Source organism: Oncorhynchus mykiss, chromosome 8 (genome assembly GCF_057628025.1).
Source record: "Oncorhynchus mykiss isolate SJ-2025 chromosome 8, ASM5762802v1, whole genome shotgun sequence".
Lineage (NCBI taxonomy): Eukaryota > Metazoa > Chordata > Actinopteri > Salmoniformes > Salmonidae > Oncorhynchus > Oncorhynchus mykiss.
The window spans coordinates 37,956,742-37,984,460 of NC_143029.1; the positions used below are offsets into that span (position 1 = coordinate 37,956,742).

The 27,719-nt window shown below is 44.2% G+C and overlaps 2 protein-coding genes across 7 annotated transcripts in view; one reads left to right on the top strand and one right to left on the bottom strand.

The window, feature by feature from the left end:
• Positions 1 to 4,005: 4,005 nt before the first annotated feature.
• On the top strand, positions 4,006 to 13,961 carry drc1 (dynein regulatory complex subunit 1 homolog (Chlamydomonas)). The gene is made up of 16 exons (XM_036985436.2): positions 4,006 to 4,306; positions 4,490 to 4,577; positions 4,689 to 4,801; positions 5,071 to 5,254; positions 5,394 to 5,531; positions 7,184 to 7,270; positions 7,370 to 7,492; positions 7,579 to 7,718; positions 10,379 to 10,513; positions 10,821 to 11,262; positions 12,317 to 12,406; positions 12,538 to 12,624; positions 12,779 to 12,924; positions 13,312 to 13,464; positions 13,613 to 13,715; positions 13,812 to 13,961. Exons 1-16 carry the CDS (start codon positions 4,179 to 4,181, stop codon positions 13,875 to 13,877), a joined length of 2,223 nt encoding a protein of 740 aa, XP_036841331.2. The 5' UTR covers positions 4,006 to 4,178; the 3' UTR covers positions 13,878 to 13,961.
• LOC110530908 (otoferlin) overlaps positions 13,909 to 27,719 on the bottom strand; it is a 165,143-nt gene continuing 151,332 nt past the window's right edge. The window contains exons 38-47 of one of the 6 annotated variants that reach the window (XM_090243389.1): positions 26,905 to 27,075; positions 26,635 to 26,795; positions 26,316 to 26,458; positions 25,603 to 25,691; positions 22,429 to 22,527; positions 22,122 to 22,220; positions 20,303 to 20,544; positions 19,594 to 19,772; positions 19,136 to 19,236; positions 16,413 to 17,401 (exon numbers count right to left, since the gene is read on the bottom strand). In XM_090243389.1, the coding sequence (XP_090099515.1) occupies positions 17,221 to 17,401; positions 19,136 to 19,236; positions 19,594 to 19,772; positions 20,303 to 20,544; positions 22,122 to 22,220; positions 22,429 to 22,527; positions 25,603 to 25,691; positions 26,316 to 26,458; positions 26,635 to 26,795; positions 26,905 to 27,075 (1,465 nt within the window). In that variant the 3' untranslated portion in view covers positions 16,413 to 17,220. Of the gene's footprint in view, positions 14,399 to 14,586; positions 17,402 to 18,318; positions 18,615 to 19,135; positions 19,237 to 19,593; positions 19,773 to 20,302; positions 20,545 to 22,121; positions 22,221 to 22,428; positions 22,528 to 25,602; positions 25,692 to 26,315; positions 26,459 to 26,634; positions 26,796 to 26,904; positions 27,076 to 27,719 lie in introns of those variants that run through there. The other 5 variants (XM_090243387.1, XM_090243390.1, XM_036985434.2 and 2 more) reach the window with 5 other exon arrangements.

The following is a 27,719-nucleotide window of genomic DNA, read 5'->3' on the forward strand; positions in this document are numbered from 1 at the left end:
TGTTAGTCCATAGTAGTTTCTACAAAGCATACAAATAGATATTTTGCAGTATAAAGGAATTACATATGTGTCCTTATTAAAAAACAGTTAAATAAAATGTAAAATGTGTTATTTGTCATGTTTTTGTCATTTTAAAGTGTTTATACATGGTGCCAAAATCAAGGGTCAATTACCACCGGAATTCAAGAAGGACCCCTTTTCAAACGCTGTCATTATCTTGTAAACACTTGTGCAACACTCAGCAGGTGCTTTAGTGTGTTCTATTCACTCCCTTAATCTTCTGGCAAGGTGAAAAAAAATCTGCCTTTCTGTCCTTGAGCAGGGCAGTTAACCCCCCAACAACACCTGCTCCCCGGTTGCTGATGACATGGACGTCGATTAAGGCAGCCTCCCGCATCTCTCTGATTCAGAGGGGTTGGGTTAAATGCGGAAAACACATTTCGGTTGAATGCATTAAGTTGTGAAACTGACTAGGTATCCCCTTTCCCTTCCCTGTCCCTTGTGGCTGGGCTGGTTGGACAAGGTCATGCTCCGCTCTCAAATGGCCATTAGAGGCTTTGATGTGGAAAATAGACATTCCCTCTACTGACGCGATAGTCTTCTTTCAAGGGAAAAAAGGTGTGGAAATAACACTGAATGTTAGTTGAAATGAGAAGTGGCAAGTAACATAAATGCTAATGCTAATAATGCTCATGTATGATAGTATATACAGTGCCTTCAGAAAGTATTCATTACCCTTTACTTGTAGGCCGTCATTGTAAATAAGAATTTGTTCTTTAATTAACTGACTTGCCTAGTTAAATAAAGGTTCAATTAAAATGTTGTTGTGCTACTGTACAGTGTGAATTCAAATTGATACTGACAACATGAAAATATGTTTTTACACATTTTTGACAATGTATTGAAAATGTAATATAGAAATATATCTACATAAGTATTCACACCCGAGTCAATACTTTGTAGAAGCACATTTGGCAGTGGTTACAGCTGTGAGCTTTCTACACCTGGATTGTGCAACATTTGCCCATTATTATTTTCAAAATGATTCAAGCTCTGTTGTTGATCATTGTGCTGGTTGTTGATCATTGCTTGACAACCATTTTCAGGTCTTGCCATGGATTTTCAAGAAAATTTAAGTCAAAACTATAACTCGGCCACTCAGGAAGATTCAATATCTTCTTGGTAAGAAACTCCAGTGTAGATTTGGCCTTGTGTTTTAAGTTATTGTCCTGCTAAAAGGTGAATTCATCTCCTAGAATCTGGTGGAAAATAGACAGAACCAGGTTTTCCTGTAGGATTTTGCCTGCGCTTAGCTCCATTCCATTGAATTTTTGAAACTGAAAACGTCCTTAACGATTACAAGCACACCCATAACATGATGCAACTACCATTATGCTTGAAAATATGGAGAGTGGTGCTCAGTAATATGTTCTATTGGATTTGACCCAAACATAACACAGAGAGGTGGCTGCCTACCTACAGACTTAATACAATTTTCCACTTTAATAAATGGAACACTAGTCACTTTATTAATGCCACTTGAAGAATGTTTACATATCTCACATTACTGATCTCAATGTATATACTGTATACTGTATCCTTCACTATCTATTCTTTACTGTCTATTGCATCTTAGCCGCTCTGTCACTGCTCATCCATATATTTTATACTTACGTATATATTCTCATCCCATCTCATTTACTAGATTGTGTGTATTAGGTTTTGTTGTGGAATTTGTTAGATATTAGATTTTGTTGTGGAATTATTAGAATACTGCTGCACTGTTAGCTACTGCTGCACTGTCAGATCTGGAAGCATAAGCATTTCTATACACTTGCAATAACATCTGCTAAACATGTGTATGTGACCAATACAAAGTGATTTGATTTGACTTGTTAAGCACATGTTTTACTCCTGAACTTATTTAGGCTTGCCATAACAACGAGGTTGAGTACTTATGACATGTCAGCTTTTCATTTTTTATTAATTTGTCAAAATTTCTAAAAACATAATTCCACTATGACATTATGGGGTATTGTGTGTAAGCCAGTGACTAATAAATCTAAATAGAATCATTTTAAAATTCAGTCTGTAACACAACAAAATGTTATAAAGTTAAGGGGTCTGGATATTTTCTGAAAGCACTGTAATACAGCATAATACTTAAACACTATTTACCATAATCAAAAGTTGCATAAATAGCATTTACACACTCCACTACTATCTTACCCCTGCCTAGCTGTCTGTACACAATCTCATCAGCCGTTGGGCTCCAAGCCTCAGAGCAGAACTCAGTCTCTTCACTCAGACCGCTAAATTTGGGATTAACATTAACGTAGAGGTGCTTAGGAAGACGACTGAAGCCTCAACCAGGTAGATTAGAATATGTGTGTGTGTGTGTGTGTGAGTAGGTGAGTGAGACAGAGGACATCCAGAGGCTGTCAGAGGGTAGATGGGGTGCAGTGTGTAGAAATGTAATGCACAGAACCAGAAATACCTCCAGTCATTTCAACAGCTAAAGGAGACAAAACTAAGAGCCAGAAAGAAAGAACTTATGCAGGTAGACCTGGAAGACATGCTTTACACAACCTGACTGAACCACATTCTCATCAAAGATACATTTAACACAGCATCCTCGCTTTGAATAGAGTATTCCCTTTGCCAGGATGTGTGCAAATGGTTAGGCATATGATGAGCTCCTAAAGACATATATGTCTGGATCAGGACTCAGGAGAGAGAACAACATCAGAGAAAAACCCTCTGTTAATAATGCATAGTCCATACTGAACAAAAAAATTAACGCAACATGCAACAATTTCAAAGATTTTACTGAGTTACAGAAAACGAAATCAGTCAATTGAAATAAATTCATTAGGCCCTAATCTATGGACTTCACATGACTGGGCAGGGGCACAGCCATGGGTGGGCCTAGGGAGTTGTTGGGAGCCCACCCAAAGGGTAGCCAGACCCAGCAAATCAGAATGAGTCCCCTCCCCCCACCGGTTGGACATACTTCATAATTCTCTAATAGAATGCTGGAGGCGGCTTATGGTAGAGAAATTAACCTTACATTCTCTGGCAATAGCTCTGGTGGACAGTCCTGCAGTCAGCATGCTAATTGTACGCTCCCTCAAAACTTTAGAAATCTGTGACAATGTGTTGTGTGACAAAATGGCACATTTTAGACTGGACTTTTATTGTCCCCAGCACAAGATGCACGTGTGTAAAGATTGTGCTGTTTAATCAGCTTCTTGATATGCCACATCTGTCAGGTGGATGGATTATCTTTGGTCACTAACAGGGAGGTAAACAAATTTGTGCACAAAATATGAAATAAATCATCTTTCTGTGCGTATGGAACATTTCTGGGATCTTTTATTTCAGCTCATGAAACACTTGACATGTTGCGTTTATATTTTTGTTCAGTATACTAGGGTCTGTATTGATGAAGCTCTCTCATGCACAGGAAATAAGTTAATTCCACACCGCAAGTTAAAGATTCATAAATAAAGAGTGTAACCCCAATGGCAGGCTGTCAGAGTGGAGATATTCAGGGAGAAATGTGCTGCTTGTTTTGCAGGAAACTGAACATCCAAAGACCTTTAGCCCACATGAGATCAAATACGATCTGGTTTTATAAACTTTTCATGAATACAAAATAGTTAGATCAGCAGAATTCTAACATTATCCCACACGTGGGATGTTTCTCAACATTGACACTGAAGCTGATTTTCTTGTTAAATAACTACTCAGTATGTATAGGTCTTGACATGAATAGGCTACTTACCAGGGCAAAAATAGACAGTGTACCAAATGCCCATTATTTGTATTTACCAAATGTATTATTGTATTATTATTATTATTATTAGACTTGAGCAATAATAGTCTGAGATGTGAGGATAGCCTACCCTGTCTATTCCACATTAGAAGAAAGGTTGTAATTTATTTTTCTGATTCACTTTTATTTCATAATCAGTAGCAAAGCGCGACATGTCACTGCAGTTCACATTTCTTTCCGGTAGGGTGCAGAATATCCTACTTTTTTAGACTGGCCACCGTACCCATAGCAACAATTACAACAACAAACCATCATATAGTGAGTGAGTGATGTTGACACTTTCCACTTTTGTGTAGAAGCGAAGTAATAAGCTTAACTAGATAGCTAGATAAGAAAAAAAATGAGTCAAGCCGGTAACCTACGCGAGGATACGGAGGAGGCTGGACCTTCCGTGGACTCTGAAAATCCAGAGGAGAGAATTGCAGCCCGTCGCCTCCGGATAGCTGCACGAAGTGAAGCCAAGAAAAGGTAGCTAACGTTAGCTGGCTTCTGTTTGAGATAGCACCTGTTAGCCGCCTGTTAAACTTTTAGCTTAGCTGTTTAGCTATTGCAGGTGAAGGTGTATTCTGTCCTCTGCAACTTTAGTGTTAGCTATAGCTAGTTATATAGTATATGCCAAAATAAGATGTTCTTGTCCCATCTGTCATTCAGACAAGAACTGGGAGATGACTCCCGTGAAAAGAAAGAAATCAAAGAGGAGGCCAGGAAAAGCCAGCATCAAGTGGAACAGAGTGAGAAGGTACCATTAGGCCTATGTTATTGTTAGCATTAGAAATTAATTTGAAGCAATGAAACATAACGTCAACACAACACAGACACACTACATGTCTCCTTCTCTCATTCCCACCAGCGTATGATAAAGCTGCAGAGTGATGGGACGGAGCTGGTTACCAACATCCAGGTAGCAGCTGATTCTAGGGAATCGCAGCGTCAAACAGAGGTGGAGGAGGCCCACAGACTCAGGTACCATACCCAGGATCAGTGACTGTGCCCCGCAGCAGTTGTAGTGGAAGTGCTCCCTCTGCTGACCATGGACTGTAAATGCTTATCTCATTATGACAAAAAGCAGGTCAAACTAATACAACCTCCTCACAGCACCGCTCAACAAACAAACTCTTCTACCAATAATTGGAACGTTGTTGACTATCAACCAAACATTCATGTGCTCCAACCCTGCTCTCCTCTCCGACCTCCCTCTATCTTTCTCCCCTCCCACCCCTTCCCCTGAGCAGGGTGGAGAAGCTGGAGAATGAGGCCAAGTCGAGCCTGGAGAAGTTTGAGGAGATCACCAGGAAGTGGACGGTGGCAAAGATGAAGGAGATCCCCCAGGACCTGAGAGACTCTCTGAGCAGCCAGCAGCAGCTGTGTGCCCTGCTCATAGAGGACAAGAACAAACTCATCCATGAGTTGCAGAAGGTAGTGTGTGTGTGTGTGTGTGTGTGTGTGTGTGTGTGTGTGTGTGTGTGTGTGTGTGTGTGTGTGTGTGTGTGTGTGTGTGTGCTTGTGTGTATTAATTAGTTTTGTCTGTATGTATAATGTGTGTGTGCGTGTGTAGGAGATGAAGTTAAGTGACGATCGCTACGTCAAAGATCTAAAGAAGCAGGCAGAGGATGTGGACCTGATGATTGAGAGGATGGAGGACCAGGTCAAGTTTCTGATGGGCTCCTACAGGGATGAACTGGACCAGATAGAGGTGGGACACATTCAGAATCAGTGTTTAATACTCACATGTACAGGCTTGCAGGTGTGAATGCAGGGTACTGTGAAAATCTTAGGCTCCGAGCTAAAACATGCAGGATGAAGTGAAATAAAATAATGAAAATGGTGATAAAAAACAAAAACAATATAAATATAAATAGCACTATATAGTAAAGCGTGTTGAGGACGTGGGGGGGGGGGGGGGGGGGGGGGGGGGGTGACCATAGGGGGAGCAACATGACCATTTAGAAGTTGTGGGGACCAAGTGAAATAAAAACAATGCAAATTCTAATAAAAACCATCTATAATATACATATTAAAAACTGCAACAGTGATGAATGTAGTTGGGATGTGGGCAGAGTAAAAGTCATTTGCGGGGGTGGGGGGGCAGCATGTAAGGTAAGTGACCGTTGAGTGGGTGTGGGGAGGGGGAAAGGTCCATAGGAGTGGGAAGCAGCTGGTGGTGACTATTCAGAAAACTATTGGCCAGTCTATTGCCATGATGCTCCTGTACTTCCTGCGTCTGAGGAATTGAAGCAGGGAGAACAGGACGTGGCTGGGGTCCTTTATGATCGTCTTGGCCTTCCTGCGACACCTGGTGTTGTAGGTGTTCTGTAGGGCAGGCAGTGTCCACCCAGCGGTGGTTAAAGAGTCGTTGTCGTGCCTTCTTCATCACGGTGTCCGTATGGTTAGACCATTTCAGCTTCTCTGAGATGTGTATGCCGTTGGATTTTGAAGTTATTGACCGTCTCCATGGCGGCCCTGTTGATGAGGATGGGGGCGTGTCCAGCCTGGTTCCTCCTGAAGTCCACAATCAGCTCCTTTGTTTTGCTAATGTTGTGGGAGAGGTTGTTTACCTGGCACCATGCTGTCAGAGTGCCTACCTCCTCCCTGTAGGGTGTCGTTGTTGGTATACAGGCTGTTATGTACGTTATGTTGGGGATATACGGACTGTTATGTCGTCAGCAAATTTGATGATGGAGTTGGAACTGTGTGAGGCCATGCAGTTGTGGGTATACAGGGAATACAGGAGGGGACTGAGGATGCACCATTGTGGGGCCCCCATGTTGAGAATGAGTGTCAAGAAGGTAATGTTGCCTAACTTCCCCACCTTGGGGTGGCCCGTCAGGAAGTCCAGGACACAGTTGCATAGGGAGGAGTTCAGACCCAGGGCCATGAGCTTTGTGATGAGCTTATAGGGCACTATGGTACTTAAGGCCGAGCTGTAGTCGATGAACAGCATCCACACATTCCCTAGGGGTCACCCCTTGGTGGGTGATCCACGAGCTGACATGAAAGATATGAGCCAGGTGGGAGGACCTAAAGGAGGACGGGCTCATTGTATTGGGTGGAATGGAATTAATGGAAAGGAGTCAAACATGTGGTTTCCATATGTTGGATGTGTTTGATACCATTCCATTTATTCCATTCCAGCCATTACAATAAATACATCCTCCAATAGGTCGTCCCATCAGCCTCCACTGAGCCACCTTCTGTCTCCCCTGACCATGCAGTGTCCTGCTGACTTTGAGTGGGGCTGTTTCCTGTGTTTGGTTGGTTTTTGGTCACCAGGATGGTTATTGTGGTTGTTGACATGTTCATTGATCTGTTTGTTGATGGTTGTTGACCTGCTCCTGTTTTGTGCAGAATTCCTTTGAGCATGAGCGGAAGATCCTACTCACGGGGAACAGGAAGAAATGGGAACAGTACACGAAGGAGCGCCGGGACAAAGAGGTAAATAAGATTCAAATAAATACACTCTCTCTCTTCCCTCCCTGAAAATATACTTGAACTGTTTGTGTCTCTCCTTTCTCCCTCTCTCTCTCTCTCTAGCTGGAGAACGTGACGCAGAGGATGAAGAGGGTGGAGGAGTATGAGGTGTTGCTGCAGCAGCTGAGGACAGAGGACACGGAGGAATACAATATGATCAAGATCAAACTGGACACAGATGTTCAGGTAGACACAAAATATGAAAAAGTGGAACAAGTATGCAGGCATGTTAGGGACTGTATTTAAATGAGCTGTGGTGTGTGTGTGTGTAGATCTTGGAGCAGCAGCTGCAGCAGATGAAGGCTACGTACCAGCTGAACCAGGAGAAGCTGGAGTACAACTTCCAGGTGCTAAAGAAGAGAGACGAAGAGAACACCATCACCAAGTCCCAGCAGAAGAGAAAGATCACCAGGTAGCTACATCTACAATGATTCAAAAAGTATTCAGACCCCTTCACTTCCTTCCATCTACTCACAATACCCCATAATGACAAAGTAAAAACAGGTTTTTGAAATATCACATTTAAGTATTCAGACCCTTTATTCAGTACTTTGTTGAAGCACCTTTGGCTGCGATTACAGCCTCAAGTTTTCTTGGGTATGATGCTACAAGCTTGGCACACCTGCATTTGGGGAGTTTCTCCCATTCTTCTCTGCAGATCCTCTCAAGCTCTGTTGGGTAGGATGGGGAGCATCGCTGCTCAAGTTATTTTCAGTTCTCTTCAGAGATGTTTGATCGTATTCAAGTCCGGGCTCTGGCTGGGCCACTCAAGGACATTCAGAGACTTGTCCCGAAGCCACTTCTGCGTTGTCTTGGCTGTGTGCTTAGGGTCGTTATCCTGTTGGAAGGTGAACCTTTGCCCCAGTCAGTCTCTTTGGATAATTCATTCCAATCATTTTAAAGTTAACAGCAGGTATTTTGAGAAGCCTTTTGGTCCTAGAGTTGGCACTCCGGTACCGCTTGCCATGCGGTAGCAGAGGGAACAGTCTATGACTGGGGTGGCTGGGGTCTTTGACAATTCTTTGGGCTTTCCTCTGACACCGCCTGGTGTAGAGGTCCTGGATGGCAGGCAGCTTAGCCCCAGTGATGTACTGGGCCATACGCACTACCCTCTGTAGTGCCTTGCGGTTGGATGCCGAGCATTTGCTGTACCAGGCAGTGATGCAACCAGATGCTCTTGATGTTGCAGCTGTAGAACCTTTTGATGATCTGACAACCCATGCCAAATCTTTTCAGTCTCCTGAGGGGGAATAGGTTTTGTTGTGCCCTCTTCACGACTATCTTGGTGTGTTTGGACCATTCTAGATTGTTGGTGATGTGGACACCTCTCAACCTGCTCCACTACAGTCCCGTCGATGAGAATGGGGACGTGCCCGGTCCTCCTTTTCCTGTAGTCCACAATCATCTCCTTTGTCTTGATTACGTTGAGGTATAGGCTGTTATTCTGGCACAGGTCTCTGACCTCCTCCCTTAGGCTGTCTCGTCATTGTTGGTAATCAGACCTACCACTGTTGTGTTGTCTGCAAACTTAATGATGGTGTTGGAGTCGTGCCTGGCCATGCAGTCGTGGGTGAACAGTGAGTACAGGAGGGACTGAGCACGCACCCCTGAGGGGCCCCAGTGTTGAGGATCAGCGTGGTAGATGTGTTGTTGTCTACCCTTACTACCTGGGGGTGGCCCGTCAGGAAGTCCACGATCCAGTTGCAGAGGGAGGTGTTTAGTCCCAGGATCCTTAGCTTAGTGATCAGCTTTGAGGGCACTATGGTGTTGAATGCTGAGCTGTAGTCAATGAATAGCATTCTCACGTAGGTGTTCCTTTTGTCCAGGTGGGAAAGGGCAGTGTGGAGTGCAAAAGAGATTGCATCATCTGTGGATCTGTTTGAGCGGTATGCAAATTGGCATGGGTCTAGGGTTTCTGGGATAATGGTGTTGATGTGAGCCATTACCAGTCTTTCAAAGCACTTCATGGCTATGGATGTAAGTGCTACGGATCGGTAGTCATTTAGGCAGGTTACCTTAGTGTTCTTGGGCACAGGGACTATGGTGGTCTGCTTGAAGCATGTTGGTATTACAGACTCAATCAGGGACGCATGTTGAAAATGCCAGTGAAGACACCTGCCAGTTGGTCAGCACATGCCCGGAGCACACATGTCCTGGTAATCCGTCTGGCCCAGCGGCCTTGTGAATGTTGACCTGTTTAAAGGGCTTACTCACGTTGGCTATGGAGAGTGTGATCACACAGTCGTCCGGAACAGCTGATGCTCTCATGCATGCCTCAGTGTTGCTTGCCTCGAAGCGAGCATAGAAGTGATTTAGCTCGTCTGGTAGATTTGTGTCACTGGGCAGTTCGCGGCTGTGCTTCCCTTTGTAGTCTGTAAAGGTTTGCAGGCCCTGCCACATCTGACAAGCATCGGAGACGGTGTAGTAAGATTCGATCTTAGTCCTGTATTGGCGCTTTGCCTGTTTGATGGTTCGTCGGAGGGCATAGCAGGATTTCTTATAAGCTTCCGGGTTATAAGCTTCCCGAGTCCCAAACCTTGAAAGCAGCAGTTCTACCCTTTAGCTCAGTGCGAATGTTGCCTGTAATCCATGGCTTCTGGTTGGGGTATATACGTACAGTCACTGTGGGGACAACAGGTATTGTGTGTAGATTAATGAGGAATTGTTTTTATTTAATACATTTTAGAATAAGGCTGTAACGTCACAAAATGTGGAAGAGTAAAGGTGTCTGAATACTTTCCGAATGCACCCTATAACACTATCACTATAGCACCATTATACCACCTGATGTACAAAAGACATGTTTGCTGCATCTTAGATGGGCGCTGTCCACTGCAATGTGGCGCTGAATTTCTGAGTTCTGTTTCCACCGGTGTGCGCTTCTGTGGTGCTGAATCGCCAATCTCTTCTATCACAGTGGGTTTGTTTACTTTAGCACCATTAGATATTTTAAACCTATTGACAAAAGTCGACAACAGTTTGGGGCTGTAGTTTGGGGGAAACTGGTTAGCTTGTAAATAACACTTATACCTGTGTAGTTCTGCTGTAGTTACTGGGACTTTTATCATCTAGGCTGCAGGATGTTGTCAACAACCTGAAGATTAAGTGTGCCAACCAGGAGAAGCAGTCTCGCGAGGAGAACCAGAACCTCACTGACGACTACACACGCATCATGCAACAGTACAAACACATGCAGAAGAAGATGAGGTGAGTAACACACACACACACGGATACACACATGGACACACACACACACACACATACGGATACATACACGGATACACACACGGATACACACACACACACGGACACACATACACACACACACACACACACACACAAAGAGAATGTAATTGTCAGTCTTTGCATTTTCATGTTCTTTTCACGTCAAGTGCAATGTCTCAAGCACTTGGGGAGACTTCGACACAATGTCTTACTTGCTTTTCGCTTCAGAAAGCCTTGTTTTGCCCATCCCTACTAATAAGACTATGCTCTTTCCCCTCCTTCCATTCAGGCACTTTGCGGCCATCGATGCCAAGAAGTTTGAGGAGGTGTGGCTGATGAACGAGGAGGAGGTCAAGGCGCTGGTGGAGAAGGCCCTGGATACAGACCGGCTGGTCCACGAGCAGCAGTTGGGCCTGGCCTGGCAGCGCCCATCACTGGCTTTCATGGAGCGCTGCGGCCCCCTTCAGCCCCATAGACAGACCCAGAAGACTGCGCACCAGGCAATCTCCGAGCTGCTCCAGCTTGGGCAGACCAGTGGCCTGGGGAAGGGGAAGTACCAGGAGGCCGGGGTTGGGCCTGGGGCAGAGAGCCCTGGGTTGGCTGTGGAGGTGTATGACTCAGGAGCAGGGCTTGAGAGTGGGAGCAGTGAGGTGGAGAGAGAGAGGGAGCACAGTGGGACGGTGTCGGTGAAGATTGTCAAGAAGCTCCTGGAGCTGCTGTGTGACGAGGCGGTGAGCGGGTGTTAGAGGAATTCTAAATTCCTATATGTTTTGTAGCCAAAACCAAATTCACACTCTCTCTATTTCATAATAAGTTGTAAGTTTATCATTTATGCATGAAATAGATCGAGACCAGTCTTAAAAGTCAGGTAACAGCGTTTAATTCAAGAGAGTACTGACCCAAAATACAAAGAACATTACATTTTAAAGAGAGAAGATAAAAGTGACGTCATCAGTTTCTCACACTCTCTCCGATCCACACAATAGCGCAGTGTCTTCAGGTCTGGAAATTGTCTTCTACTCCCCTCATAAAACAAACATTCCAATCTGTCTAAAAATATATACTCTTCTCCACTAATGGATCATAAAACAAACGTTTTTATCTGTCTAAAGAGAGATGCCATCCCTCTCCCTTAAACCCGCATGGTACAGACAATTAATTCGTTATACCTACATTTTCAGTCCTAGTTTAACCAAGAACCCATACATTTCATACCATAACATAATAGTATTAAAATAAATGGTTCTAATTTAAATGTATACATAATTAATCATTTCAACTATAATTTCCTCCAACAGCGGGCTAAGAGTTTGTGTGTCTGTATGACAGAGGAATAGAGAGAGGAAGAGGAACTGTGTCATCTAACTCAACTACTTCAACATTTAGCCTTTACAGCTTCTCTGTCTCTCTCTCCTTCCCTCCCTCACCTCCACAGGGTTTTCTGATAGAGAGTAAACTTCTGAAGCTTCTCTGTCTCTCTCTCCTTCCCTCCCTCACCTCCACAGGGTTTTCTGATAGAGAGTAAACTTCTGAAGCTTCTCTGTCTCTCTCTCTCCTTCCCTCCCTCACCTCCACAGGGTTTTCTGATAGAGTAAACTTCTGAAGCTTCTCTGTCTCTCTCTCCTTCCCTCCGTCACCTCCACAGGGTTTTCTGATAGAGAGTAAACTTCTGAAGCTTCTCTGTCTCTCTCTCCTTCCCTCCCTCACCTCCACTGGGTTTTCTGATAGAGAGTAAACTTCTGAAGCTTCTCTGTCTCTCTCTCCTTCCCTCCCTCACCTCCACAGGGTTTTCTGATAGAGAGTAAACTTCTGAAGCTTCTCTCTCCACTGGAGAAGGATGAACAGTCCCTCATGAAGCTGGACTCCATCTTCACTGTGAGTTACAACGTGACGGCTATATGTATGTTATGTCACCTGTAACTATACATTTACTGTCACATAAACACAGGACAGTCGCGACAGAGGAGCTGTGCCAGTGTTGTCTCCGCTCTGTTCTTCTCTGCCAGGCCATGGGGATCGAGAGCGAGGAGGACGTGTACAAGCTGGCGGATTTCTTCATGAAGTACAGACATACACAAGGGGAGCAGACCCAGGTAAGGAGGGGGGAGGGAAGAAGAGAGGGGAGGGAGGGAGGGAGGGAAGAAGGCTGATGTTAGTAGCCATGATGACCAGCTCAGCACTGACGTCTTGTAAGAATGATCAGAAAACATGATCCCCTTTTTCTTTTCTTTTTTTTTTTGTATTCAGGATGTGACTGCAAAATGGGGCGTGGCCAGTCCTCAGGCGGAGCGAGGGGAGTTTACCTCCTCCTGCAGCCCGCCGTCTGACCTCATCCATCCCAATGATGTCCTGGTGGCCCTGAGGGCCTTCACTGCTCAACACTGCCGGCCCAGGTCAGCACTGGGGCTCTCTGTTTCAATACCCAAACTAGCATACCACTTATAATCAAGCAATGTATTGGGCATGCATTCTAAGTGCTTTGCCCATGTATTAAGCAATAAGGCCCAAAGGGGTGTGGTAAAGGATCAATATACCACGGCTAAGGGCTGCTCTTTTGCACGATGGAACACAGAATACCTGGATACCGCCCTTAGCCCTGGTATATTGGCCATATACCACAACCCCTCGGGCCTCATTGCTTAATTATGTGGTGACACGTTGGACTCCATACGGCGAACTTAAATCAGTGTAGAAACCACCTTGCAAATGTTATGAGGGGAAGCGTAACTTTACACACAATATTTCTCACAATGAAAGTGATGATTGTGACATTTCCCCAGAGAGTTAGCTGCCTCTCACCAGAACAGTATGCTGGGTCTAGGAGGGAGAGATGACACCGAAGACGCTGCTTACTGGGAGGCCATGGGTGACGTCATCCCTGAGGCCAAACTCAAGATCTGGGGCGCCCTGGAGGCAGCACTTGACAAGTACCAGTGAGTACCACACACTCGCTCCCACACACGCATACACATGATGACAAGATAGTAGCGGCCTCGTATGGCGTTACAAAACAGGTGATATAAAAAGTGGTGATCGACTGAGCGTCGCTTTGATTGATTATTTGAATCTGTCTGTTCCTAGCATTGTTCTGACAGAGAGGTCCAAGTTCATCACAGACACACAGAGCCTGAAACAGCAGAACACGGAGCTACGGATGCTGCTCCACCAATACGTCAACTCCAGGGTGTGTGCCTGTGATTGCATCGAGAGGGCTTGTGTCCAGAATGTGTTTGCTGATTTAATGACACGTTCACTGAACCTATCTACATTCTTCTCATAGGTCAATGCTGAGCTGGAGATCCCGCCCAACCTGGTGATGCAGTTGGCTCCTGAGGGAACAAACTGACTAATCGGGAAGAGCACACACAAACCCACAGTGCAGTTGAAATGCTTCAATATTTAATGATGAAAATAAAGCACTTCATCAACATACGGTATGAGAATTGATGTTTACACTTTTAATAGAAAATATAAAGTGCATAATGGGAGTATTACCTTATAGTAAAGTAGAATGTATAAAAGATTATACCAACAATATGTGATAATAGTGCAATGCATTAGAGTGTGTACAAAGAGCCTTTCAAATACCAACAATACAACAATGCATAAGATAGTGCAAATACACTCAGGGATCAGGCACATTGAGAGAAAGTTTGCATGTGTGTGGTTGATAAGTGTGTTCAGCCAGCGATGTTGAAGATCTTGTTGCTGAGGGCAGAGGGCATGGAGAAGAAGAGCAGGCCCAGGAACAGTAGTCCCAGGACAGCCCCCAGCAGTAGAACACAGTGCAGCTTGTACTGCCTCCAGGCCAGGATACACACCACATGCATTGGGCTCAGCAACCACGACAGACTGGTATTGGGACGACTGCAGGAAGAGATGTTTACACACGCACACACACACACACACAAAACTGAAATGTACACGCACGGACACACAAACACTACTAATAACGAGTCATATTGATACATATTGAAACACACAAAGAACACAGCGACACACACTGGACGACACATTGTAACCAGATACAAACAGTTGTCAAAATTGTTATTTCAATTAATTCCATTTATTTAAGATCATTGTTAAAACAGACAAAATGTTTGTATTGCATACTCATCAACAGGAGAATATAATAGACTTAGTGTTAGTGCAAACAAAATCAATTTTTGTTGGTTTTGTATTTTGTGAACATGAGATCACTAAAATGACTGCAACACAAATGATGTCATAACTACAAGTAGGTCAAGCAAGGGAAAACCAGAGGGAACTGCACACTGCAAACAAAGTCATCTGACAGGCCGACAGGGCAGAGGTCAAGAGGCCAAGCCACACCTCCCTTTTACCGGACCTCTTGTGCTATAAGGTGCACATAACCACTTCCGGGAAAATCTGCATGGATTAAAACATGTCAGGATCCATACAGATAAAAGGTTTAGAAGCCGACTGTAAAAGCTATAGTAGAAAGGAAGTCATGCCATATCTGATGACCATGTGAACTCAATCACCGTGAGATGTTAGAATACAGATGCATGCTTATATTACTCTAAAACTACTGGATATTTTAACTGGATAACTAAGAACCAATAAGAGCATTCCAGGTCACTGAAGAAAGTGGTGAAGAAACAAACTTTGTTCCATAAAATGTTGGTGTTTGACGACATAATTTAAGCCAAACAATAGCAAGTTTACTTCTCTAATGGATTCATATTCGAAAGCTATTCTTGTATTCCTTGTCCCTCTTTAAATCTTGTTAAACTACAGTAGGAAAATAGACACCTGTTTTCAGTCTCATTATTTTAGAAGACGTGTGCACAGGCTGCAAGAGCTAAAGAGGAACGCTAATGAACTGTTGGAAAAACATTTCATTTGATCCAGTTCAAGAGCTCACACCAACCCCATGATTCCCATTTGGAAACCGACACACAGTGCCTTCAGAAAGTATTCAAACCCCTTGACTTATTCCACATTTTGTTGTGTTGATAGCGATTACAGCCGTGAGTCTTTCTGGGTCTCTAAGACCATTCTTATTTTCTAACTTCTTCAAGCTTGGTGAAATTGGTTGTTGATCATTGGTAGACAATAATTTTCAGGTCTTGCCATAGATTTTCAAGTAGATTTAAGTCAAAACGGTAACTCAGCCACTTGAGTGTTGGCCTTGTGTTTTAGCTTATTGTCCTGCTGAAAGGCAAATTTTTCTCCCAGTGTCTGGTGGAAATCAGACTGAAACAGGTTTTCCTCTAGGATTTTGCCTGTGCCAAGCTCCATAACGTTTATTTTTTATCCTGAAAAGCTCCCCAGTCCTTATCGATTACAAGCAATAACCCTAACAAAGATTTGTTATAACTAACCCAATATAGACCACAGCCTATCATTTCTGAAGGGAGAAAATGAATCATAGTGGGCAGAACAAGCAACTTTGATAACCTCTTTATAATGTCTGCTTTTTAAATTGTATCTACCAATAGGTTCCCTTCTTTGCCAGGCATTGGAAAATCTCCCTGGTCTTTGCGTTTGAATCCCTGTATGAAATGTTAAATTCAGGTTTGCAACATGACAAAATGTTGAAAAAGTCAATGGCACTGAAGGCACTGTCTCATGGGGTGGCAGGTAGCCTAGTGGTTAGAGCGTTGGACCAGTAACCGAGAAGTTGCTAGATTGAATCCCCGAGCTGACAAGGTAAAAAACCTGTCGTTCTGCCCCTCAACAAGGCAGTTCACCCACTGTTCCTAGGTCGTCATGGTAAATAAGAATTTGTTCTTAACTGACTTGCCTAGTTAAATAAATAGTAATGGAAATGATTACAACATCACTTGAGAAATGATCAAACTAACCATGTCCTTCCAAATAATTGTATATGTTTTTAGGAGACCAGGAGCTCCGATCGCCTTCCATATTTATTATTATTTTATTGACAAGACAGTTATAAGTACAGAATAGTAGACAATGGAGAGAGATACAGAAAGGAAGGGCGCGGACAATCCGCCGAGCCGGGGATCGAATCCCCATCGACAGGGGGCATGTGTAGTCCGGAATCGGAAGCTTAGATTGCTACACCAGACTCCGGCAACTTCCAAATCAATTTAAGTCATGAATAAACAAATACATACATAGGTAAATAAACCATCTCTGAAATGTAACATCAGGGTTTGCTGCATTGCTGATGATGAGATCAGGGTTGAGTTGTTTGATTGGTTAGTCAGTGGCCAGTGCAGGGATGAGGTTTCTGATTGGTTAGCGTCCTGAAGCATTTGATCGGTTAGGCCCACTGTGCTACTGTAGCAGTCGAAAGTAGATGGTTGTTCCTAGTTTTCAGAAGACCAAGGGATAGGAAGTCCTTGAGTATGTGTGTTGAGCAGCACTGCCATGGTTAGAGGGGCGGTGGAGAAGGGGCAAGGCTGGGATGCGGAGGGAGTGGACTGGGGGGGCTGCTGTCATCTTGTCTTCCCATCTATCCACCTTTCCCTCCCCTATTCTCTCCCTTACACGCCCTCTCTCAGCAGCACTGAGGCGAGTGTGTTTGGGGGGAGGGTACTGATGGAGAGACTGGGGGATGTTGTTTGGTGGATGTGAGTATTAACAAAGGAAAGTGGAAGTGCATGGAACCCCACCCACCACCCCCACCACTCCTCTGTGTCTCGACCACCCCCAACCCACCCTGGTACCCATCCCTGCAGCCCCAATCAGCCCCCTCAGGCCCCCAGCATCTTCTTGACCAGGTAGCCAGGCATGCTGTAGAGGAAGAGCCCCAGCATCATGAGCAGCAGCAGGGCCACAACAATCTTGATGATAAGCCACTTGTAGCGGTTACACACCAGGTAGCGGATAGCCTTCAGCGGGCTCAGGAACCACAGGAATGTGGTGTCCGGCCGACTGGGGGGATGGGTGTAAGATTAGAGGGGAAGGGTGAGGATAGAGGGGTAGATAGTGGGGCATGGGATGGATGGGATGGGGGTTGAGGGTTAAAAGGGTGTGATGGAGGGTATAAGGGAAGGCAGTGGGGAAAGATATGGGGTAGATGGGGGCGGTTGTGGGAGAGGTAGAGGTGGGGAACAGAAGGGTGAGTGGATTAAAGGGAGGGTAGTGGGTGGGGTGGGGAAACAGTGGTAATAGGGGCCGAAGTGCAGGGTCAAGAGAGGAAAGAGGAGAGCAAGCGTTAGTGGTTCGTAAGCCATATGATGTATGACTATTTCTAACTGATCACAATTTCTCCACACCCTACTACACAAACAACCCTGTTTACAAAATAGCAACGTTCTTTTTATTTGATACAGAACCAGAAGACCACCGCACAATCGGGAAGCACAGACGATGGAGACTCAGACGATGGAGACACAGATATAAAATTAGATGGTGTTTGTTTGACAGCTCGCTTGAACGCAGCTACATATAAAAAAAGTATTTCCCCTGAAGCCGCTAGTGTAATGACAGTGTGATGCACAATGGAAGATTGTGGATTGACACCAGACACTGGCAGGTTGAGCGACAAGAGACAGAGGACAGTATAGGGGACAGAGACAGGGACATGAAGATGCTGAGAGCAAAGAAAAAAAGGGGAGGGATGCAGCAAAAGCTACCAGAGACAATCTTTGTATATCTGAGGAAAGACAAAGACTGAGACATACCTGGGGGGAAAAAAGAGGACGAGATGAGCGGTTGAGGGATGGAAGAAAGAGGTTATGGAAAAGGAAGGTGGTCGAACGCAGAGGAAAGAGGTGAGAAGGGAAAAGACAAAGAGTGAAGCGATATGGGTTCAGTGAAAAGGGGGAACAGAGGAGAGAACAGAGAGAGGGGAAAAGGAGAAAGAGGAGCTGACAGAAAATGCGGAACGGAGGACAAGAGACGAGAGGCTAGGATAGGACAGAGAGAGGGGGCTACCGGTGGCCCTGGTGGGTCGACGTTCTCTCAGGCCCCCAGCATCTTCTTGACCAGGTAGCCAGGGAAGGAGTAGAGGAAGAGGCCGAGCAGGAGCAGCAGCAGCAGCAGGCCCAGGGCCTTGAGGATCAGCCAGCGGTAGTTGTGCCAGATGAAGTAGCGGATGGACTTCAGAGGGTTCACAAACCACATGAGACTGGTGTCTGGGCGACTTCAGAAGGGGGAGGAAAGGAAGGGAGGGGTGGAGGGGATGTATGTGGAAGGAAAGACAACGCAGGTTGGAGGGGAGGAAGAAAGGCAACACAAAGGAAGGAAGAAAAGAAACAGAGGGAGACAGGTGAAGGAATGACAGGAGGAGAATGGAGTGATAGTGTGAAGGTGTAAGGGTGGCATTTTCACAGCGCAAAGAGGTGCTGTTGACAAAATAGGCCGTATGTCTTGTGTGCACCATATATCCTCTGAATAAACCATTATTAGCTTCTGATGGATGCACAATGAGAGGGTTTGAATATAAATTGACATTTGAATGAAATATGGTCCCAGTTTGTTTTTTTGTTGCATCGTGTAAATAGGACTCCTGAAGGAAGTGGATGAATATATGAGTCTGACTCCGCACCATTATTTTCTTTCCCACCTTCACGTTTAAAATCATTTTTTTGTGTGATTGTGTTAATTTTGTCTGTATATGTGTATCGTCTTAATGTGTGTATACTGTAACTGTAAATATCTTACTTTGGTTTCTCCAGAGGGTCAGGCTCATTGCGTCCCAGACCAACAGGACTTTTCTCCGCTTCCTCTGCCGACATCAGATGAAGCTCCGCCTCCACTTTACCCTGAGAAGACGACAACAATCAATCCAATACTCCAACGTGTGGGTGTGTGCGGTGCGTGTGTGCGTATGCGTTCGTGGCTATGTATGTGTAATCTCTAGTGGACAGACTACTAAGAAAGGGTATCGTAACGTCCGTCAAAAGGGTTCTGGGATGCAACGACTAGCTAGCAACAGTAGTTCCAGTGCCCAGGTTTTTAGTCACTGGTTATTTGGACGGCTGAGAGTTTCCAGATAGGGGGGTGGAGACTTCGCTAGTCGCGTTAGTATCTTTCTCTCAACATCTCGACCCTGAACCTAAATAATCATGTGACATTTTTATTCTGGGTTTCGAAGATTAGTCTCTCTCTCTCTCTCTCACCGTGAGTTCCATCTCGTCGTTTTCGTCGCGGGCCACGAATGGCCACCAGCCCTTGACTCTCTTCTGTTTGAAGATGGAAATGCAGGGCAGCTCAGCCTCATTCTGGACCATGCCTATGGAACACTGCTTGGCTGTCTTCGCCCCGCGGGGAAATCTGTTCAGGTCCAGCTCTATTGCACCTGTCAGGAGAGAAAATACAGGGCATTAGTGAATAACTGAGGAAATATCTGAGGAGATACAGATGCCGGATCCGGCTCCTAATTTAAGTCCGTTTCCTACGGCAGGAAAAGAACCCTGTAGCAACAGGAAATGTGAATTATTATGTTGAATTATAATTGACATTTTTGATGCATTTTTCATACGTGAAAATCAAGTCTGAAATATCAAAGTGGAAATGACAAACTTTAGAAAGTCTTATTAAACCTCAAATACACGACAAGTAAAACATTTCTCCTGCAATAGGGTTCAAATTAAGATCCTACGCCTGTACAAAGATGGAGAGGCAAAGACAGACTGAGATACAGCGAGAACCTGGAGAGAAAGAGGACAAGAGATGAAAGAGGTTGAGGGATGTGATCTAGGAGCTATAGAAGAAGTGGCTGAGAAAATACAGAACATTTGAGAAAATAGACATGAAAAGAAGAATATGTAGCAACAGGGCAACAGGGGAATTGTTGCATTCCAGAGAGCCCTAGCAGTGTAGGCCTACCTAGGAAGTCATCAGCGGAGAAGTGGTCAGCGTCCCAGACCTGCAGGGTGAGGCGTGCAGGGATCTTGTACTCTGTCTCATCCCAGGAGAACATGGACTCCTTCTTAGAGATGACAATCTTCTCCTCGGCCATCAGGTAGTCAAAGGGGAACACGAAGCGCCAGTTGAAATTCCCCTCGCCTGTCAGAGAGTGGTAGTGGACATCTGTGTCCTGTTTGTCCTCCTGTTGCCCTTTCAGCCACCTGGGATAAAGGGTTAAATATCACAGGGGTCAAAGGTTAGAGGGCAGGGTAATAATGTTGTAAATTGGGTGTAAGGACCGTGTTATTATTAAGTTATTTTGTTACATATCAGCTAGCTCTGTGTGAATTTTATCTGTGGAGGTTAGGCAGATGCAGTGAAGATCAACCATCTTACATCAGTGAATGTGATTTGAGATTGTTAGTGGATCATTTATAGTATGGCCGAATGTGTTTTATGCATTACAGGTCTGGGCCATTTAATACAAAAAAGGAAAGTTAGTATTTTAAAAGCAAAACACATGCATGATGTGACCCTCCAATAAAAAACAGTATGAGATGAATGATTCAAACCAATTGAAATATGGCTATGAAATAATGCTGATTGTGTGGACCTGGGTAAATTCCATATGAAGTGTACCATCTGATAACGACTGAATAAGAACATGGTTTGAACTGTGTATTTAAATACAAATGACCTGATTTGGTGTTGGGAGGGTCACATGATTTCTATTGCCATGCACAACACAAAGCTTTCCAAAAAAACAAAAAAGAGTCACATAAATAATCTCAAGAGAGTTTATGACAGTGCTTTCCTTCATTGGAGGGAAGATGCATATACGACGAGGTTAACGTAAGCAGAAGGGTCATACAATGCAACATGTGTCTCAATGCAGGCTCAGTACAGTACTGTAGGTGAGTTGTACTGCTGCAGTGGTGTCAAGCGGGCAGTGGTTGGTAAAGAGGGTTGGGTTCCATTCATTTTCAATTCAGAAAGGAAATCAAAATTCTCATTTAAATAAATAAAAAATGTATCTTTCAAAATTGATGGCAGTTTTAAATTCTTCAACTGGAATAATAAAAAGATGAATGGACTGAATTGAAACCCTGAAGGTGGGCACATTGGAGAAGCAGGAGGGGAGGCCAAAAACATTTCTATGACTTTCAATGTCCATTAGAATTTATTATACTATTATCATTAATAAGAAGCATCATATTATAATAAAATTGCAAAAAACAATAAGGATATTTCCCATGCAAACATTCTTGACTAATGCTATCGTTTAACCCCTGCCCAAGACAATGTAGGAATGTGCTGTAGGAATGCAGGACCATACCAGTTAAACAAATGGCAGTAAGGATGATTAGAAATTGGCTGCCATGGACATATCCTGGCTTATATCCAATATAATGTGTATGAGACCTACTGAAAAGAAAAATTCTAAATCAATACGTGTGTCATCCACAGAACATATTGCAAACCATTATCCATGATCTGGATAATTCAATAACGATTAGTCCATTTTAGATGAGTAAATGGCCTGGCCCTAGTGTCATTTGTGTGATGTCTTTGATGACACTGACTCTTTAGGCGGTTTTAGTGGTATGGCCCTGATTGGCTTCCTCTGTCTGTAGGCGTGAAGGCATGGTGGTTTACTGCGTGCTGATAGGAGGGCTGAGGGAGAGGGGTGGGACTTAAGCAGGGGAGCAGAGTTCTGGTTGTTTAGCTGAGGAAGGGGCGGGTAAAGGGAGGGCGAGGGGTTTGTACGAGCCATGCGATGGAATCATATGTGTTTTACCCCTTGACATAGATGTCAGACATCTTCTCTCCTGTCATGAAAGCATCGTCCTCTAGAACTACGTCATCAGTGTTCCAAATAATAACACGCAGCTCAAAGCTAGACAACAGCACAGCATCGACACACAGGAGAGAGAGAGAGGACATCAAACGAGACACAACAAACAAACACCCAACACACGGAAAACGTAGAAACAAAAAACAAAACAAAAAAAAAACAATGATTAACGCCAAAAAACGCAGCACGCCACTTTGTCACACCCACGGGGCGATCAGGGCTTAGCGCCACGGCCCTCTGTGGTACCTACCCCCTGACAAATATGTCACTGGACTTTTCCCCAGTGAAGTAATCATCGTCCTCGAGTATTACTTCGTCTGTATTCCATATAACCACCCTGAGCTCATATCTGGCGAGGAGGGAGGGAGGGAGGAACACACACAGTTGGACTGCTGTTGTCTGGTGCTAAGTTAGCCTTGGAACATGGCTGTGTGGACTCTACAGCCATGTCCCAGGGTTAATGCTAGATGACCAACCCACTCTAAGGACATACAACACTTACCACAGAAAACCTGTAATCGCAATTAGTAGGAATACTACAAGTCCATTTGATTTAAGAGTTATGTAAACAGCACTTCATATTGGACCATAAATAAGATACAATACTTCAGTCAACCTTTCAGAAAGGAGTTCATATGTAAAAGTTGTCACACGATCTATCTGTGATGTATAGTATACACCAGAGGTGTGGACTCGAGTCACATGACTTGGAATCGAGTCACAAATATGATGACTTAGACTTTAACACCAATGACTCGTGACTTGACTTGGACTTGAGCCTTATGACTACGACCTGACTTGATACCCTCTCCAAGCCCAAATATAAACAATTATGTTATTAACAAAGTGTGCAGCGCATCAACTCTTCATTTAAACGGATTACAGTTTGAATTGGACAGCAGCCAATCAAATTGTGCCAGCTGAGAAAAAGTTGTGCGTGGCAGTGCAGAGGAACGTCAGCGGGTGAATTCAGATGGAGCCCTTGGAAAGATGATACCCAAAATTATTATTTTCGGATATAAAGACGACTCTGTATCAACAAAAAACGGATTGCAACTTGCAAAACATGCGGGAAGAAAATTACAGACGGAGGTGCAACAATTTCCAACTTTGTTCGACATTTGAAGCTGCACAAAGAACAGTAAATCGTGGCTAATATAGCCGACAGCTATATAATTTATAACTTTACTCGTGTAGCATGTAGGCTGATGTAATGTTAAATCAATGAGCCTCTACACAGTCAGTCAGTGCGGGAACGTGATCATTGCACCCAATGAGTTGGTAGCCTAAATCCTGCCTGGTGTTACTGCTGTTCCTAAAACCATTGACATACGTTAGCCTACTGGAAACATACACAGAGTGTGTGTGTGTGTGTGTGTGTGTGTGTGTTAAGGTTGGGCAATTGTGTACAAGCCTACACCGCCCGATTGCGCCCCGATTGTCGACCACTATTGGGGGTGTTTCTCATGGCTACCCATGTATTTACATGGAAATATAACGTTTATTTGGAAAGTAATAAATATATAGATATTTTTAAAAGCATTCATGATTTGCGTAAATGTAATATACACTGCTCAAAAAAATAAAGGGAACACTTAAACAACACAATGTAACTCCAAGTCAATCACACTTCTGTGAAATCAAACTGTCCACTTAGGAAGCAACACTGATTGACAATAGATTTCACATGCTGTTGTGCAAATGGAATAGACAACAGGTGGAAATTATAGGCAATTAGCAAGACACCCCCAATAAAGGAGTGGTTCTGCAGGTGGTGACCACAGACCACTCCTCAGTTCCTATGCTTCCTGGCTGATGTTTTGGTCACTTTTGAATGCTGGCGGTGCTTTCACTCTAGTGGTAGCATGAGACGGAGTCTACAACCCACACAAGTGGCTCAGGTAGTGCAGCTCATCCAGGATGGTACATCAATGCGAGCTGTGGCAAGAAGGTTTGCTGTGTCTGTCAGCGTAGTGTCCAGAGCATGGAGGCGCTACCAGGAGACAGGCCAGTACATCAGGAGACGTGGAGGAGGCCGTAGGAGGGCAACAATCCAGCAGCAGGACCGCTACCTCCGCCTTTGTGTAAGGAGGAGCAGGAGGAGCACTGCCAGAGCCTTGCAAAATGACCTCCAGCAGGCCACAAATGTGCATGCGTCTGCTCAAACGGTCAGAAACAGACTCCATGAGGGTGGTATGAGGGCCCGACGTCCACAGGTGGGGGTTGTGCTTACAGCCCAACACCGTGCAGGAAGTTTGGCATTTGCCAGAGAACACCAAGATTGGCAAATCCGCCACTGGCACCCTGTGCTCTTCACAGATGAAAGCAGGTTCACACTGAGCACATGTGACAGACGTGACAGAGTCTGGAGACGCCGTGGAGAACGTTCTGCTGCCTGCAACATCCTCCAGCATGACCGGTTTGGCGGTGGGTCAGTCATGGTGTGGGGTGGCATTTCTTTGGGGGGCCGCACAGCCTCCATGTGCTCGCCAGAGGTAGCCTGACTGCCATTAGGTACCAAGATGAGATCCTCAGACCCCTTGTGAGACCATATGCTGGTGCGGTTGGCCCTGGGTTCCTCCTAATGCAAGACAATGCTAGACCTCATGTGGCTGGAGTGTGTCAGCAGTTCCTGAAAGAGGAAGGCATTGATACTATGGACTGGCCCGCCCGTTCCCCAGACCTGAATCCAATTGAGCACATCTGGGACATCATGTCTCGCTCCATCCATCAATGCCACGTTGCACCACAGACTGTCCAGGAGTTGGCGGATGCTTTAGTCCAGGTCTGGGAGGAGATCCCTCAGGAGACCATCCGCCACCTCATCAGGAGCATGCCCAGGCGTTGTAGATAGGTCATACAGGCACGTGGAGGCCACACACAGTACTGAGCCTCATTTTGACTTGTTTTAAGGACATTACATCAAAGTTGGATCAGCCTGTAGTGTGGTTTTCCACTTTAATTTTGAGTGTGACTCCAAATCCAGACCTCCATGGGTTGATAAATTTGATTTCCATTGATAATTTTTGTGTGATTTTGTTGTCAGCACATTCAACTATGTAAAGAATAAAGTATTTAATAAGAATATTTCATTCATTCAGATCTAGGATGTGTTATTTTAGTGTTCCCTTTATTTTTTTGAGCAGTGTACTATTACTCTTGTTAAAAATATGAAATGGTATTGCATTTGGTGAAGAGCACATTATGACTTGTTTAGGACTCGAAACTCAAAGTTTAGGACTTGAGACTTGACTTGATGGTCTTGACTTGAGACTTGACTCGGACTTGCCTGTCTTGACTTGGGACTTGAGTGCTAAGACTTGAGACTTATTTGTGACTTGTAAAACAATTACTTGGTTCCACCTCTTGTATACACTGTATCTACACTGACTGAAGACTTGCGCCAGCCCCAGACAGGACCTACTTCTTTGGTTTCCGTGGTGATATGTCAATGGCGGGTCCAGGTGCTGGCATGTCCATGGGGAACATGTCTACCCACATCTCAATCCGCCCCTGTGGAGTTTAATAGAAGTCACAAAAGGTTATAACCGCTTATTACAGATTCATTATCCACTACTCTTAATTATTTACAGATCTGGGTTCAAATACATATGTATTTGAGTATCTGGTATTTCAAATACTTTTTTCTACGTATTTTCCAATACACAGTCCAAAACATATGAGTATTTGAATGGCTACTTGAAAACCAAATAGTCTACCAAATTGTATTTGAAAGTATTTTCAAATACTTAATTCAAACACTATTTTCAAATACCTAGGTTAAATTCAAGGAAGTGTATTTGAGTATTTTCAAATACTTTCCAAGTGTATTTAAACTGCTTTTCCTTTTTCCTAAAATATATCTAAATACTTATTTGAAATGCATGTGAAAGTAATTGAGATATTTGAGATAGAATTTGTACCCAGGTCTGATTATTTCACCCTTGTTAGGCGCTACATTACATTTAAATCAACTCAAAGCACTACATTACATTTAAATCTGTTGGGAAGTTGCAAATTGGGGAGAAAAAAGGGGTAAACATGGTTCTAGATAAACCCTAATAATAATATATATATAATATATATTATATAATAATAAAATGTGGATAGTTTTTGAGATATAGGATTTGGTGTGACCTGTTCGATGCCAGGTTTCTCAGGGTGGAACAGGGGTCTTGTCTCGACGTGTTCTGGGATGAGTTTACAGCCCACCCTAGGGATCTCCTCCCAGTGCTTCAGCACCGTCAGCGCCAGGTGCTCATCTGTCTGCTTCTTTAGACCTGTACACACACAAACACACACACACACACACACACACACACACACACACACACACACACACACACACACACACACACACACACATGGTAAATACCAGGTCTCTCTAAATGTAGGCAAAGCTTAATAAAGCTTGCTCTGTTCAATGACACAAATGCATCAAATACTAACAACATACCAGTCTCATCCTCGATCTCTGTGGCACCCATGAAGATACGGTTGGCGACCTTGACCCTTCCCCCAGGGCCGTAATGGGGTCCGTCCAGCTTGCCCTCCTTACAGAGCTTGGCCAGGATCTGGCTTGGCTTCATGGGGTCACGCCACATGTTGTAACCATGCCTACCAGGAACAAACAACACCACCAGACTGTTATCGATATTTACTTGCTTTTTCTTTTGAAAGAGACAGACAGAGGAACATACTAACTAACAGACGGACAGGAACTCACACAGAGTAGTTGTTAGCGATGCCACAGGTAGCTCTGTGTTTGCTATAGTAGCGGTTCTCCAGGTCGATCTTGGTCTCCCCGATGAGGTCATCAGTGCCCACCAGATCCCAGTCGTACACTGACACGGTCAACATGGACTCCATGGGGAACGTAGCCTCCATGTCAAACGCCCTGAGAAGGATTTGAGGGAGGGAAGGAGAGGAAGGGATGGAAGGGATAGACCAAAAAGGATGAGATGAAGAGAGTACGGATGACATTTGAGATAAGATTCTGATATTGCGGAGTTCAGAAACAAATATTTAACTGTCACTTCACAATGATACACTGATACAAAATACTAATTATTTACAGAACCACATCGTGGACCACTCAAATTGAGTTGAGACACTTAAAACAATCATAGTCAAACATGGGACAGGCATCATCTATAACACATAACATAATCTCTACCAGGGGTCCAGGGAGCAGAACTGCAGACCGAAATATAACATCATTTTTTGATGAAGGAAACAGAATCGGGAACGAAAGTGATCTCTGGTGTTCTGGAACAGAGCCGTTATTTTTAAATCTTGATGATTAAAAATGTTAAAATGTAAATTTTTTGTTCCAAAAATATTCCTGATGTCTAGTATATCATTCTGTAATTTGGTGACGTTATAATGCTAATAATAGCCTAAACACATTCCAAGCCCCATCCATGCCCACCCCTCTCTCTCGCTCTGTCCTCTTCCCATCGTGAAATTTCAGTCGCCTCTCACGGCTGCACTTATCTGACCAATCAAACATGTAAACAACTAGCTTACGCATTCCATACT